The sequence below is a fragment of the Stegodyphus dumicola genome, chromosome 4, assembly GCF_044657685.1.
Source record: "Stegodyphus dumicola isolate Sdum_Otavi_A_Nest chromosome 4, ASM4465768v1".
Classification (NCBI taxonomy): Eukaryota; Metazoa; Arthropoda; class Arachnida; order Araneae; family Eresidae; genus Stegodyphus; species Stegodyphus dumicola.
This window is the reverse complement of record NC_140771.1, coordinates 185006366-185020932: the sequence shown is the minus strand read 5'-3', so window position 1 is coordinate 185020932 and position 14567 is coordinate 185006366. Positions and strand designations below refer to the sequence as shown.

Sequence of the window (14567 nt, the reverse complement as noted above, 5' to 3'; positions counted from 1 at the left end):
ATTAATGTAAATTTCAAGCCCACAAGAACTTACTGCCAGTAGCAAGTGAACCACTGTAACAAGGTAGGTGTTATTGGCATAAGAAACTCGTACTTTTATAAATGTGTGTGTGCATGAAACAATTTAATAGGCTAATTAGGATTTATGCTAACATGTAGTGAAAACTAGTAAGCTTACAATCTTAGGCAATATTATTTGAACAAGACAGTTTAATTTAAACACCTTGTAACTTATTCCGGAAATTAAAATAATTACTGTGAAAACTAGTCCATTTATACGATTGTTTTCTTTTACATATATTTCATAATTTTTTTAAGGATTTTAGAATTAATAAAGTTTAGAACATTGCATAATTAGCATTAATTTCCTGTTCACATGAGTTACGAGCAAAATGCATTCTCAAATGCTCCTAGCATATAATAAATGGGCATTGCATACATTCAGTTTTAAAAAGAAAAAAAAATAAAAATAAAATAGGTGGAACGAGACTTATCTAAATGAAAAGAAATAGTATACCCAAACAGTTAAATACTTATATCTAAAACAACTTTAAATTAACGGCTTTAAAATTACGACTTGAAGCATTTTATATTTATCTACTTAAAGTTATAATATGAACATTATAAGGTTGGTGGATTTTCTATTGACTAGTTATTGAGAAAAGGGTCCATTTTATAATCACTTTAAAATTCAGTATAAGCTCTGTATAAATAATAAAAGATAAATAAATTCCTAAAAGATTAATCAATCCCAAATCAATGTGCGTGTTATAAAGATCCCGACGCCGAAAATATAAATTACTGAAAGAATTCATTAATAATACTCATTCATAATAAGAGAAATTTCTGCCTAGTAAATAAATATATAACTATGCTTGTATAGAAAATAATTAAAACTTCGTTTTATTTTCTATGGTTGAATGCAATGGAACTTTAGTAAATTATTTCCCTTGCAATCAGAATTTTTTGTTTTCACAGTTTCAAGTCATGTATCTTTCAATGACATTAATCTTTCAGGAATTTTCTAATTTAAAAATGAAATGCATGCTTACCTTTGAATGTTTCGTAGGCTTGAATCCATCTTTTCGTTTGCAGTTCCAAATCCATTGTTTTCTCAGTTGTTCTTCCGTAGGAAAACTAAATACAGCCACCTTCGGGCCATTCTTATAATTTCCTTTGCATGTTGCAACACAGCATTTATGTGGCATAATAAAAAATAAAGTAATTTAAATGAAAATTGTTCTATTAGAGCACACTACACTTTCAAACAACAGTCAGTTCACTACGCTACGACACCGAAGTATATTCTTTCATTCTTTGTCGCGAGGAAGATGGTAGGAATGACGACTTAGATGACGTCAGACCGTTCAAGCAACCCTAGAGGCTTGGCTTCGTATATAGGAGGTACTGGCTCGGACCGGTCACCGCTGTCAATGCCACGGAGATCAGCAATATTAACCGTAACCTCGGTCGCCCCCCGAAGGGGTCGCCGGGTAACGCTCCTCTCAAAGACTATCAAACTGGACCAAAACTCGCAAAGAATCTCCCTTCTTTCCCCTTGCAACGGCTTAAGAAATACGCAACCCTTTGCAACGGTTTTATACTTACCAAGAAACGCCTCAAAATCACTATTGGCTCAAACAACACTAAAATTAAAAATTTAGCCAACCTTAAGGAAACTTGGACTCCGTTTCGCCAACTAGAAGAAAGGTAATAAATAGCGTTTAAAATTCTCAGAAATACAGAACTTTCTACAAGTTGACAGACCCTTTCTTTCCCACGCAACAATAGAATGTTTCCAACCTACAACTCTGTCAAAAAAGTCGCCGCCCCTTAGAACTATTCGCCTCTGAACGAGAAAAACACGTGTTTTCAACCCCCCCGAAAAAGAGGAAAAAGCAACTGGACAGTGACCTCTAACCTCCAAAGAAGCTGACTCGTGAGAAACGGAAATACACCCGCGCCCTTTTAACTGTAACACTTATTCTGCCAAACTTAAGGGAGCTTTGCCGTAAAGTTTAACGATATTAAATATTATACATTAATTTTAAATAAGCTCAATACAAATTCACAGTAAAATAATACGCAAAAATTATACACAACAAAAATACATAAGAATTTTCCATAACAATTATCTAATTTAGTATCTATTTATTGTCTTATTAGTTGCTCCTGCAATAGAAAATGTTATGCTGCCAGAAGTTCTTTATGCCAAAGAAGGACAGAAAACAAAAATTATGTGTAGTATAACACAAGGAGATCCTCCCATCCAAATTGCGTGGCGTAAGAATGGAATGCCTCTTCCTCTGGAAAAAGATCTGACGATCCAGAATTTCGAAGACTCTTCTGTTTTGATGTTCCGTAGGACTACGTCTAGGCATTCTGGAAACTATACATGCTTTGCGTCAAACGCTGCTGCAACCGTTAATCGCACAACTCAGATGATTGTTAACGGTAAGTAACAATTTTATGCCTGTGTGCGGCTGTTGGCATTATTAACGCTAATTAAAAATACATTTAAACACTATACAAGAACATTCTGTTATTTAGCATTTAGTGTAAATTAGTTTTTTAAATATAATCAATAATTTTTTTTTTTTTTTTGAAATATTTCCTTAGTCAGGGATGAATACCTTTAATATTGCTTTTGTCCAAGAGATGATGTGCATTTTAAAGCTGCATTTTTCTTATCTTGCTGTTAAAATTTCGATGCATATAAGGGTTTCAACATCCAACGGAAACTTGCAATAAAAGCATACAGATATGTTTAACATTTTTGTTCGTTACTTATCGTTAATTACCTTGATATTTTATAAAGTTTCACCTAATAATATTTACTAATATAATTTCCTAAGCAGTTTATTGAGAAACGATTCCATAAAAACGAACAAGACAAATGGTGCTTGTCAGATTTTTTTTATCATTAATTGAGTTATTATTGTTAAAATAGTGTTAATGCTTATTTAAATAATTACTTCTATGTATCTCCGAGAAGCTTAATCTTAATTTAAACATGTGAACATTCATAAAAACTATAATACAACTAAAACTTTCGTCAGGATTTGAGTTTGAGACGAATGACATGTGTATAGAAGTTTTAACCGCTCGGACACTGATGAGCCTCGGGCTCTTTTGAAGCCGCAGTTATGCTGTTGTGCTATGTTGTTGCAATTATATTGTTGTAAAGTAGTGCTAAAAGATGTGCTATAATAATCCGAAAATTTATAGAGTTCCAGTTCTTGAAAATATTAAGTACTAAGATAAAACTAGCAACACGAGTTCTTCATTAATCGTAGTTGTATAAACTGTTATTAAACTATTAAATGTTAGTTTAGATATTTCATTAATTGTATTGTGTTTTATTAGATTTTACTGTACTTCTACATGATTTCAGTGCCCCCCAGATGGAAATTGGAACCTACAAACAACTTCGCAGTGGTTGGGCAATCTGTGACAATGGATTGTGTAGCAGAAGGTTACCCTAATCCGAGGATTTTTTGGAAAAAAGCCACAGGTAAAATTTTAAAATTTTAACAGTCAATGAACTACTATACTTAATATGCAATTTATACAAAACACTTACATATTTTGTCTGATGAGTTTTATACTATAATAAACAGTTTAAACCCATGAATGGTAGAAATGAAACCAGTTTATCAAATGTGGTTTATTAAGTGTCCTCCCAGTTTATCAAATGCGGTTTAAAATCAAATATTTTACCCGTTGTCTGTAAGCCAGTTGTTAAGAGGAAACATACAGCGCTCCCGCTGTGTTGACAACACTATCTTACAATTTAGTAATGAAGAGGATGTGGTTCAATAAATTGCTTATCAATTTATTGAACCACATCCTCTTCATTACTAATGAATTTATCAATTGCTTATCAATCAAGCTTGCATTTCAACTGAAAAAAATAGTATTTTTGAAGCTGGAAAAAAATGATGCGCTGAGAGTTCAAAGTAAATGATGTGGTTTACAGCAAGGAAATCAAATTGAACATTACTATGAAAGCTGAAGCGTCAGAGTAGCGAAATCGAGTTGGAAAAAACCGTACACTGACATGGGACGTAGGAAGCCATACTTCTGTACGATGACCTACCTAATTTTTGCGAAAGCAATCATAAAAAACTTAAGCTTAAAAACACGTTTCTTTTCTAAATACGGCGAATTTATAGTGCCATTACTTTTTCACAGTCAATAAAACTTGTACAATCTCATTAAACAGCACATGTCTAAAAATTCATTGTTAAGTCAAATCCGCTATCTACCCGATACGCTATCTTCCAGATAATTGAAGTACGTGATGGAGATGGTTTTGAATTCAGAGTTTGCAAACTGTCTTAAATTATTGGAAACATTTCTAGAATAATTAAAAAAATTAAAATTATTTGTGATCACTAGCTTTTTCTTTATCTAAAGTATCTTCAATAAGCTGTAAAAGTTTTGTCTCGTAGAATTGTTTTGTCAAGAATCTAATGGATGCAGTTATGTGTGGTATACTAAGAATTTTATTACGAAAACGAGCACAATCAAAATTATATACCTGTATATGTAGCTTGCTTGTAGGTAATAAAATAAAATCCAACTGTGTATATCACACTATTGATGAAAACCTCAAAGTTTGGAAATTGCACATGGCAATCACCTGTCACCTTTTGCCCTAATACTAACATTTTATTCATAAAAACTTGCTCAAATAAAAACAAAATACTTGAATCGACATGATGTAGATATCGATTTCAGACTTGAGCTTAGCGGTATGTATTTACACGTAGCTGTACAAAAATTGTCTATTCGGTCATATCATTAAAGTAAGACCTTGCAGTTATTTAATTTTAATTAATAAGATAACCATTATTAAAACTCGAACAGCCCTGAGTAATTAAAAGCAAATATAAATTTCCTTCTGTTAACTTAATACCAATATAAATTAAATTTATTTCTATGAATTGCATTTAATAAAATTTAAGTATACTGCTACTATCATACGGCAAAAAACTTTCTTCCGAAGGAAATAAAAATACGATTGTCCATAGAACATTCTAACTTCTAAGACCGGTAGACGCTTGAGAAACGTTTGAAAAACACCTTTGTAGACTATGGTGTAGCTTCTCTCAACGAATGGAAATAAACGAGCTACGCATTACATCGTGAACAAGCCAGTAAACCTAGTATAAGCAGTGAGATAACTGATAATTTACATGACAGTTTACACTGTAGCCCAGGAAAATACATTCGTAATGCAGGCAGAGACTTGTGCAACTCGGATCGGTACCCTGCGGAAAAATTAAAATTTTAGGCATATTAAATTCGAAAAAGGAAATCATAATATTAAATAATGAAGGGCGTTACAAAATTGTTGCTGTAGAAACATTAGGTTATTTCGAAAGTCGGGAAAAATGAGCAATGCCCTCGCCGTGACTCGAACCACGGATCTCTCGAATACCCGCCGAGCTTGCTGACCACTACACCAGGAAGGCATGCTAAGAATGCGGGAGAAATACCTTATAAGGTAATAGTCACAAAAGCTATAACTGATTTATTTATTTTGATAGATGGAGTAGTTTATCGCCATGTACTTCAGTTGAACTGGAACATGATTGCTCAAAAGTTGATTTATGGTGCCCGCAGACCTGGATTAACCATCAAACAAAATAAGCACGTCCTTAAAGCATCAAGGATAGGAGGCACCACGGAATTTTTGAGCGGTTTGCATGTATCCTAGTAGTGGTTTCCAGCAGGAGCAAGAGAAAATTGACTCAGAGTGAACTTGCATTCAAAGTTGACAATTTAAACGAAATAGGATCGTTTACAGGTGAAGCAGTCGATTGAGAATTTTAGTAACTGAATCCGAAAGTTAAATAATTTCATATATTTTGATTCCGAAAGCAATACACGCAAATGGTATTGAGAAAGAAATATAAAAATCTATTTTCGAAATACTAGAATAAATAGAAGTTAAGAATATGAAGAGGAGGAAAAAAAATGAATAAATTTGCTTAGCTCGAAATATTTCACTAAAGGATATTCATGCCCGAAATTTTTTTTTAAAGTTTGAAATATGCTGCAATGGTCCCACAAAATATGTGAAAACATTTCACAGTTTTTCATTTTAACAACTCACTTTCTGTTATATTTTTGTAATAAGTACTTTTTCCCTTAGGAACACAAGCGACAGATTTCCGTGACGTTCTATCCAGCTATCGAAGGCAGGTGTACGACAATGGATCCCTGACGTTGCAAGAAGTGTCCGAAATCGACGGAGGTCATTATTTATGCCAGGCATCTAATGGAATTGGTGCCGGACTAAGCAAAGTCATTCATCTCACTATCCATAGTATGTTCACCACATAAATAATTTCCGGTCCAATTTCTTCTTTGTACAACCCCCGGGATCATTTTATCCAGGGTATTTACTCGGACTCTGACGAATGGGACCTCTTTCATTTCGGGGGGGATGAGGGGAGGTTAGCACATAGGGCAAGTCAAGAATGAATTGCTTAAGATTCTGACCATGAAAATGGAAGGGCCATATTGAGGATTATCCAAGAAACACAGAATGTATATATGTTATGGCTAGCACTGTTTGCTAGAATAGTTTGTAGTAAATTTTATTTTAGTTACAAAATAAGTATATACATATGTCTTGCATAGCTGCATTCATGATGTAGTTGCTCTTAAATGTGGAAAATTTTTGGTAATAGTTTAATGTTTTCGCATTTACACAATTTCGGTTAAGCTTTACATTCTGAATATAGAAATTGGAAGATTACATACGCATGTGTTTTCATGTTCATGCGCATATTCATATGCACATATACGCCTATGCAAGAAACTAAGCATGTAACCATGCAGGGTGGGGGGGGGGAAACTTTAAAAATTCTTTATTGTAAATTTAAAATTACTTATTGTATTATTATTTATATGTGATTTGCAGGAAAACTAAAAGAGGGTCCTTTCCTGATTAATTCTCAGCTTTTCTGTGGATAATCGTTGTTGTCAGAAGTTGATGAAAGATCTAAGAAGTGTATTATTTTCCCCAAGTTAATTTTGCTATAGTTATGTATTATTTTGCTTTTAAAATTTAAATGTAAGGTAAGGATCTTTACCAGCTCTCTCTCTCTCTCTCTCTCTCTATATATATATATATCGTTTTAAGCTTATTCTCGATGAAACCGAATTTAAACTCAAATATTTTCTCCAGAGTTAGCTTTTGAAGTCAGAGCACATTTCTTCACAAGTTCTAACTGTGCTCTCAAGCGTTTTACTATTTTAGTGGAATTATAATAAAAAGAAGTTTCAGGAAATCATGGAAAAATTTATAAGAATACTAACTTTTATTGACGTAAATTACATTTTAAAAACGAACTTTCAGTAATTCAGTTACAACTGACTTCACTTTATGATTCCTGTCTTCTTTGTTGCATTTGTCTTTAATTTATTTGCAGCTGCGAAAAGCAATAAAATTGAAATCGTAATTTCCGTTTTTTTAACTTTCTCTTAGTTGTAAATGAAGGAAGCCATACTGTTGAGACTTCAGTTTTTGTTATAATTGTCTTTTATTTATTTGCAGTTGAATGAAGTGGTCATGTTGAAACTGTAACTTCTGGCTTTGCGCTTGTTTTTTGTTTAATTGAAGTTGAAGAAGACGATAATGCTTTTGATTTTCTTATAGTTATTTTCAGGGCCGATTTTTGTAACCTCGGGAGCTTCCGCAAATTAGGATATATAGGCCCTCCTCAATAGAATCCCTTTCAAAACTGTATTTTCAGTAGAAATCATCAATAAAAATTAAAACTGCAGTGCAAATTTAGAATTCTGTGGAATAAAGAAGAGTATAAAATACATATAAGATCGCATTTGTACAATTACCTAGATGTTTACCATGTAAACACGACTCTGATGTTTAGGATGCCCGTGCTGGTTAAACTGCTTAAATTGCGAACGAAGCCTAAAGACGTTATTCAAAATTCTAGTTTAAAAAAATCCAATCTTTAGATGTTTCTCCCCCCCCCCAATTGAAAATAAATCTTCAGCAATATATCGATTTTATTGTTTCAACAGGTAGATGGTTTCCTTGAAATACTCCATGGTCTTTCATCAAAAAATAACAAGGTCGTGCCTTTGTGTGTTAGGCAATTACATGACAGAGAAAAACCAAAATTACTTTTCCTAGCATCGTAATTGAGGTAACTGCTACTGTGGCAAACGATCGAATCCACTAATTATCCGCAATATCTTAATATCCTCTATGCGGTGATATCATATACGTTACAATCGTAAATGAGGGATGTGGCAATGCAACCTTGAAGTGCCTATTTCAGAGTAATTGAGCCCATGGATTTCTACCTTTTGTTCGCCATTGACGTGGAGTATCGGTGGTGAAAGTATGATATTTACCTAGTTCAGTCTTAATTTTGATCTGGAATAATCCGGGAGACAAAATTTAATGTGGCGCATTTTTATCAGTTTAGTGGCATTTGCGCGCATGACATTTGTGCACAAATTGAAACATAGCGACACTTGCACACAAGAAACATTCTTTCCTGTCCTGTAATAGTAATTTGTAATTAATCTACTTTACGAAATTTTAAGCTATTCTGTTTCACATGTACAATTTTAATAAATTATTTATATTATGCATATGTTAACGTGTAAAGAATGATAAATACCTTAGGGAATCAAGAACCCTTAAAATGTCAAAATATAGCCAAAATACATTTTACACCCATGTAATAAGACATTTTAAAGCTGTTTAAAACTGGTTTATGATAGTGAAATTTTGTATACTTATTTCTCGGTATCCTTAATAATACATTTGATACATTTATTTTATAATCCAGTTATTTTAAATAAAATACCTATTTTGCCATCTGCATAATATTCTAATATGTGTTGCTCGCAGCATTTTATAAAAAAGCAATATTTGTAGATAATACTTAAACATAGTTTCTTGAAACACATAATTCTTATCCATACAATTAGTCAAAATTTTTGAATTTCTATAGAAAAAGCTCAGAAAAATCGTACATGCAAACAAACAAATTCCATTTTTGTAAAACCTTAATTGGAAAATGAAATAGCCTTGAAATCTTATAAACGCGTTATTTTCATAAAATATAAAATTCAAAATCTGATGTGTACATGACATGATTTCCATGTACGGAATATTAAATTTACGCATTTTTCCGGCATTTAATTTATACTTCCTCGAATTTCATTAGTATCTCTCATTCGATTGATTCGGTTGTCATTTTACATTCGATTAATTCAGTTGTCATTTTATATATTGGCAAGGTAAAAATACATAAAATCTCAAAATAAGTCCCATAAAAATTAAAAGATGTAGAAAAACATAAAACACCAAATACAATTAAAACAATAAAAATACAAATTCTACAATCAAAATTTCAGTTTCTACGCAAAAACAAGCAATTCGGCCATCAGGCAAGAAGACAGATTTTTCTGTGCAAAAAACTAAAATATTCTTTTGGTCCCACTCGGCAAAATGATACTTGAAGGTGCATAAAAACTTAATTCACTATTATGCTAAATTTCAAATGTAAACAAATATGGTTGCTATGCTAAAAAATAGGCTTAGCCACACTTAAACAACTTTTAAATTGTTGATAATTCTACAACTATCCCATGCAGATTAATAAAACCCTTAACCGGAAGATAAGAACAACATAATTCAATGGTTTTTAAAGCAAAAAATGCACAATTTATCGATACATAAGAATAAAAAAAAAATGAGCTCACAGAGCCTAGTAACAGAGTGGGTACATATATATATACATTTTTGGTGCCGCCGATTGCTCCAAAAAGGAAGGTGTATAACTACATGCTATAGCAGTTCTATATACAAAATTTCAATCTCTCTGAGTCTACTCTTTTTTGAGTTATGCGAGATAAGCACATAAGTACGTACGTACAGACGCCACGAAAAAAGTCTCTTCTGAATCCATTTTATAATTCCAAATCAATTTTATAATTCGTTTGGGGAAAAAGAGTCCTTTACTCTGTCCTTACGTACAGATGTCTGGCAAAAATATCCTTAAATATTCTGCATTCGATAGCGATCAAAATGGAAATTTGCGATCAAAATGGAAATAGTCAAATACATGTAGACAGATATGCTATTTAGTTACCTCTTCTATCATGCGTAACTATATATTTGTATAAAACTGCATGCATTTTTCTGAAACGCAAACTGCCTGGCTCTTTAAATCACGGATGTTTAAACGCGAATGCTTTTTAGTTCCTTGTATGAAGAGACATTAGGTACTTTTTTGGAAGCAGGCAAGATGACAAATTAGCAACGTCTTCGCCGGGAATCGAACCGCGAATCTCTCAATTATGCGTTGAGCGTGCAGACCATTACACCACGAAGGGTCGCTAAGAAGGCGGGAGAAATAGCTTAAAACGTAACTGAAGTGTTGTAATCAAGAAAAATTCCGGGTATCATGTTTCAACGAAAATATCCATTTTGACCGCTATCAAACGCAATTTAACAATGTTATGGCGTGGCATCTGTACGTAAGGACAGAATAAAGGACTCTATTTCCTCAAACGAATTATAAAACTGACTTAAAGTGGATTCAGAATTTTTTTTTCCATGGCGTCTGTAAATATGTATATGTACGTACGTATGTATGTATCTCGCATACATACGCATAATAAAGCTGACTCGCTCCTGTACAAAGCTGTGCATCACTTCAAAACATACCTGGAGCCTCAAGCGATGAAGGCGCAGCCGAAGGGCGACCGAACAGGAGATCAGAAGGTTGACGAAGGTCACGACCGAAGATCATCTCGGATGGGGGAATAGCCGGTAGTCTCGTGGACAGCACCGTGATAGGCCAGTAAAAGCAAGAGATAACAGATTTCCCTAGTCATTTTTTTTAATCTTTTTAAATCACCAAAGAGAGTTTATTAAGGATAGTTCGATAAAGTTCTCTACCATGCCATCTGACTGGAGATATAACGGTGTTTGCTGAGTTTTGCTGATGCCGAGCGGCTTAGATGAAATTTCTTCCTTGATCGAAATTTAACTCAAGAGGCACTGAGAACCAGGAAATGTTGTATCATTACCTCTACTACCGTGACAGCCTCTTGCATGAATGGGATACGCTTCAAACCACTTGGTAAGGTAATCAATGACAACGAGAATGTAGTATTTGTTGCCATCAGCAGTTGGTGGTAGAGGTCCCAGGATGTCAAAACCGATGCGTGTAATAGGTGCTCATGCATTAGAATGCTGCAGCTTACCACAGCTGCGTTTCTTCTGTTCTTTCCGACGGCACAGATTTTATGAGCATAGACTTTTGTGTCTATATGTCCGAGTCTCTTATTGCTTTTACAAGTACAATATTAAACACCTAGCGGGAAAGTGAATCTCTTTGTTTTAGCCTCTTTTTCAGTGCAAAAGAAATCTGATAATTCAGTTTCCAGTTTTACTCTACATTTTACTCTCCTATCTTTATCAGAGTCACTGACTTTTCAGGTATTCCCATTTCCAGCAACGCCTGAAAGAGTTTATATCTGTTATTGCTATCGTACAGATATGATTAAATTAAAACTGTTCTTCTAAATTTTTCTAAGCATTTTAATAATATATTCGTTTTTGTAACGTCATAATAAATATTTTTTTCTTTTTTTATTTAGTTGACTTTATTGAAACATAAACGTATACAATTTAAGGTATTTAAATGATGGAAATGCAAATAGTGTACAAATAATGTACAAATAATGGGAATTACTTAGGAAATCAGTCTTAATGGGCACTTTTACGACCATAATAAGCGAACATAAAACGTTTCCTTAATTTTTTTCTGCCTTAAATATCTACATTCCTTTTACATCTATTTTTTAATAATAAACTTTAACAATCACCAAATAAAGGTTTTTGAAATATTTAAATTCATTTATAACGCAAAATATAATACAAAGTAGCAAAAATTAAGCAGAAGCTTTCAAGCATCCCTCCTCCTCCCCCCAAAACAGAATTACATCTTCTGCAATGGGTATTTATTTAATATCATTTTTATTTACTTCACGCTCACTGCTTTTTCGTGAATGTAGCAAAAATTACTGACACGATTACTTATAAGAACGCAAGGAATAGTTGCTACACAGTTTTTTGATATTCTAGCTCTCAAGGAACGCTAATTTAACTAGCATATTACAAAATAATTAAATTATTCCCATAATTTTCTCCCTCTCGATTTTGGGGCTATAAAGTTAGTAAAAAAAGAGGGAAAATATTCGAGGAAAAACGATATGTATATATATATATCTATCTTTATCTCTCTCTTTCTATATATATATAGAGAGAGAGAGAAAGAGAGACTAAATACATATATATAGACTATATATATATTATATATAGACTATATATAGAGAGAGAGAGAGAGACTAAATATATATACAAAAGATATATATATATACAGAGAGAGAGTAACAGACATATAGTTTTTTCTCGAATATTTTTCATCTTTTTTAACTAACCTTATCGCCCCAAAATCGAGAGAGAGAAAATTATGGGAATAATTTAATTATTTTGTAATATACTAGTTAAATTAGAGTTCCTTGAGAGCTAGAATATCAAAGAACTGTGTAGCAACTATCCCTAAGTTCTTATAAGTAATTATATATCAGGATTTTATTTCTTTAAAAGAAATCTGCATTCCAATAGGACTATATAGTAATATTAACGTTAGATTATAAGATATCTTCATTCCTACTTCCATGTAACTTCAATGTCTCCCGTTATTACTGCCGTCTCAACAACTCCGTAAGCCTGTAATCATCCATAAATAATTAGTGAAGGTGAATATGCAGTTCACTCAACAAAATCATACACTGAATGTCAGTTCGTATTTGCTTCGCTGTGATCAGTTGATTCTTGAATTGGGCTGACATAAATTTTGACAATTACAAAGGAAATTTTCAGCATGACCTTGATAGGTAATTTGTGTGGTTTTGTCTTGGTTAGTAAGAATAAAACAATAATTACGTAGACAAAATCCATTTTAAAATCTAAGAAAACTTTTTCTCTAAATTGATTGAAGAAGGGAGAATGTGCGTAATATTAAATATATATATGTGTGTGTGTGTATATATAATTAGCTATAATTAGCTACATAAAGACAGAAAATGACATTTAAGAAAAATGTGTTTAGTTTAGTTTGACTGTCTTATGTTCACACAATTTTAAGTCAACAAAACCAATTTGCATTGCGAAACATAGCTTAGATATTTGCTCTCAGATTACGATCTTAAAAGCTTCTTTCTAAGCATTTATCCTAAAATGTATTTACTCCGCTTTATCGCGTTTCATATATTTTTGGAGATTAGGATACCATAGTGTTCTGGGAATATTCAAATAAATTACGTAAAACCTTTTAACCTCTCTGGTTTAGATATCAATTTTCGCCCTAAAAGCTTTTAAGCAGCTTTAAATCGATATCCTAGAATTAAACAGAAGCTTTGCATTATCTTAGAAATTTTCAAACAAGGGATCGCTTGAAAATTTTGAGCCTAGCAGAAGTATTTGACAACTTTAGCTGGCTAATTATTTCTTTTTCAAGGATTTCAATTTCTTTTTCAAGAAATAATTAGCGAAAAAAAAAAACAAACACGTGTGGTGAAAATAAGTACTGTATATTCCATGTATAAGTAGAATTTGCTATGGAATATTTTGTATTGTCTTCCATACGAATTGAAACCGATTTGGAAATAATTCTATCACAAAAATTATAGACTAAATAACTGAGGAAATATTATTTTTCTTTTATTAAATCCTTATCTGTTTTAATCAAATTTCTCAAAATCTTTATCCGGTTTCGAATTTTCTAGCAATTCTTGGAATTTTCTCCCTGCAGTAGGCAAGTCCAGGTAAATGTCCATTTCCAATTAACATTGCTGCCATCTACCTCACAGACGATAACATCTTTAAGATCTCTCCCTAGCACCATCCGTTGATACAATGATAAGCTAGTCATTTCTGCCCTTGAACGGAGGAGAACTTAGCACCCACATTCCAGCTCTTCTGATAAGTCTGTATAAGATACACAGAGACGGGTATAAGTGGAAGAGATACTTGAATATCACTATAGGTTGTACAAGTATTGTCTCACCATACTAACTGTGCAGCTCCCCTCCCGTTTTGAGGAAGAACACTCCGGAAGGCGGTTCGAGGGTCTATAACTCCTCTTTCCCTACCGCCAACGTTTTTGGTGATAACCAAACCTATCGAAAAGGACTTCTGACTTTCGTGTACTTTAAGTATTCACTTTCTCTTCAGACACTGTAAAGCTGTAAATATATAAGCTTTCCTGAAATTCGAAACTGGGCGCCAAAAATGATCGCCAACAGGGCTAACCATTATACTGATTCAGGTCTGATACTGATCAGAGCGGTAAAATACACTTTGTGCACAATCGTTGAGGTCTTCTGACACTAGTCTTGAATGTTACGACTTTTGTAAATGTCAGGCGGATACATTACTGGAGTGGTTTTAACTTCCGTAGTGTAGAGCACTGGTCACAAACCCAAACTAAATGC

General features: G+C 33.1%; 1 protein-coding gene across 2 annotated transcripts in view; it reads left to right on the top strand.

Annotated features, from left to right (window-relative positions):
* LOC118201867 (cell adhesion molecule Dscam1-like) overlaps window positions 1-14567 on the top strand; it is a 476421-nt gene that overhangs the window by 324368 nt on the left and 137486 nt on the right. For both annotated transcript variants that reach the window (XM_085815870.1, XM_085815871.1), the window contains exons 11-13: window positions 2166-2453; window positions 3394-3513; window positions 6163-6336. In XM_085815870.1, coding sequence (XP_085671996.1) covers window positions 2166-2453; window positions 3394-3513; window positions 6163-6336 — 582 coding nt within the window. The remainder of the gene's footprint in view (window positions 1-2165; window positions 2454-3393; window positions 3514-6162; window positions 6337-14567) is intronic.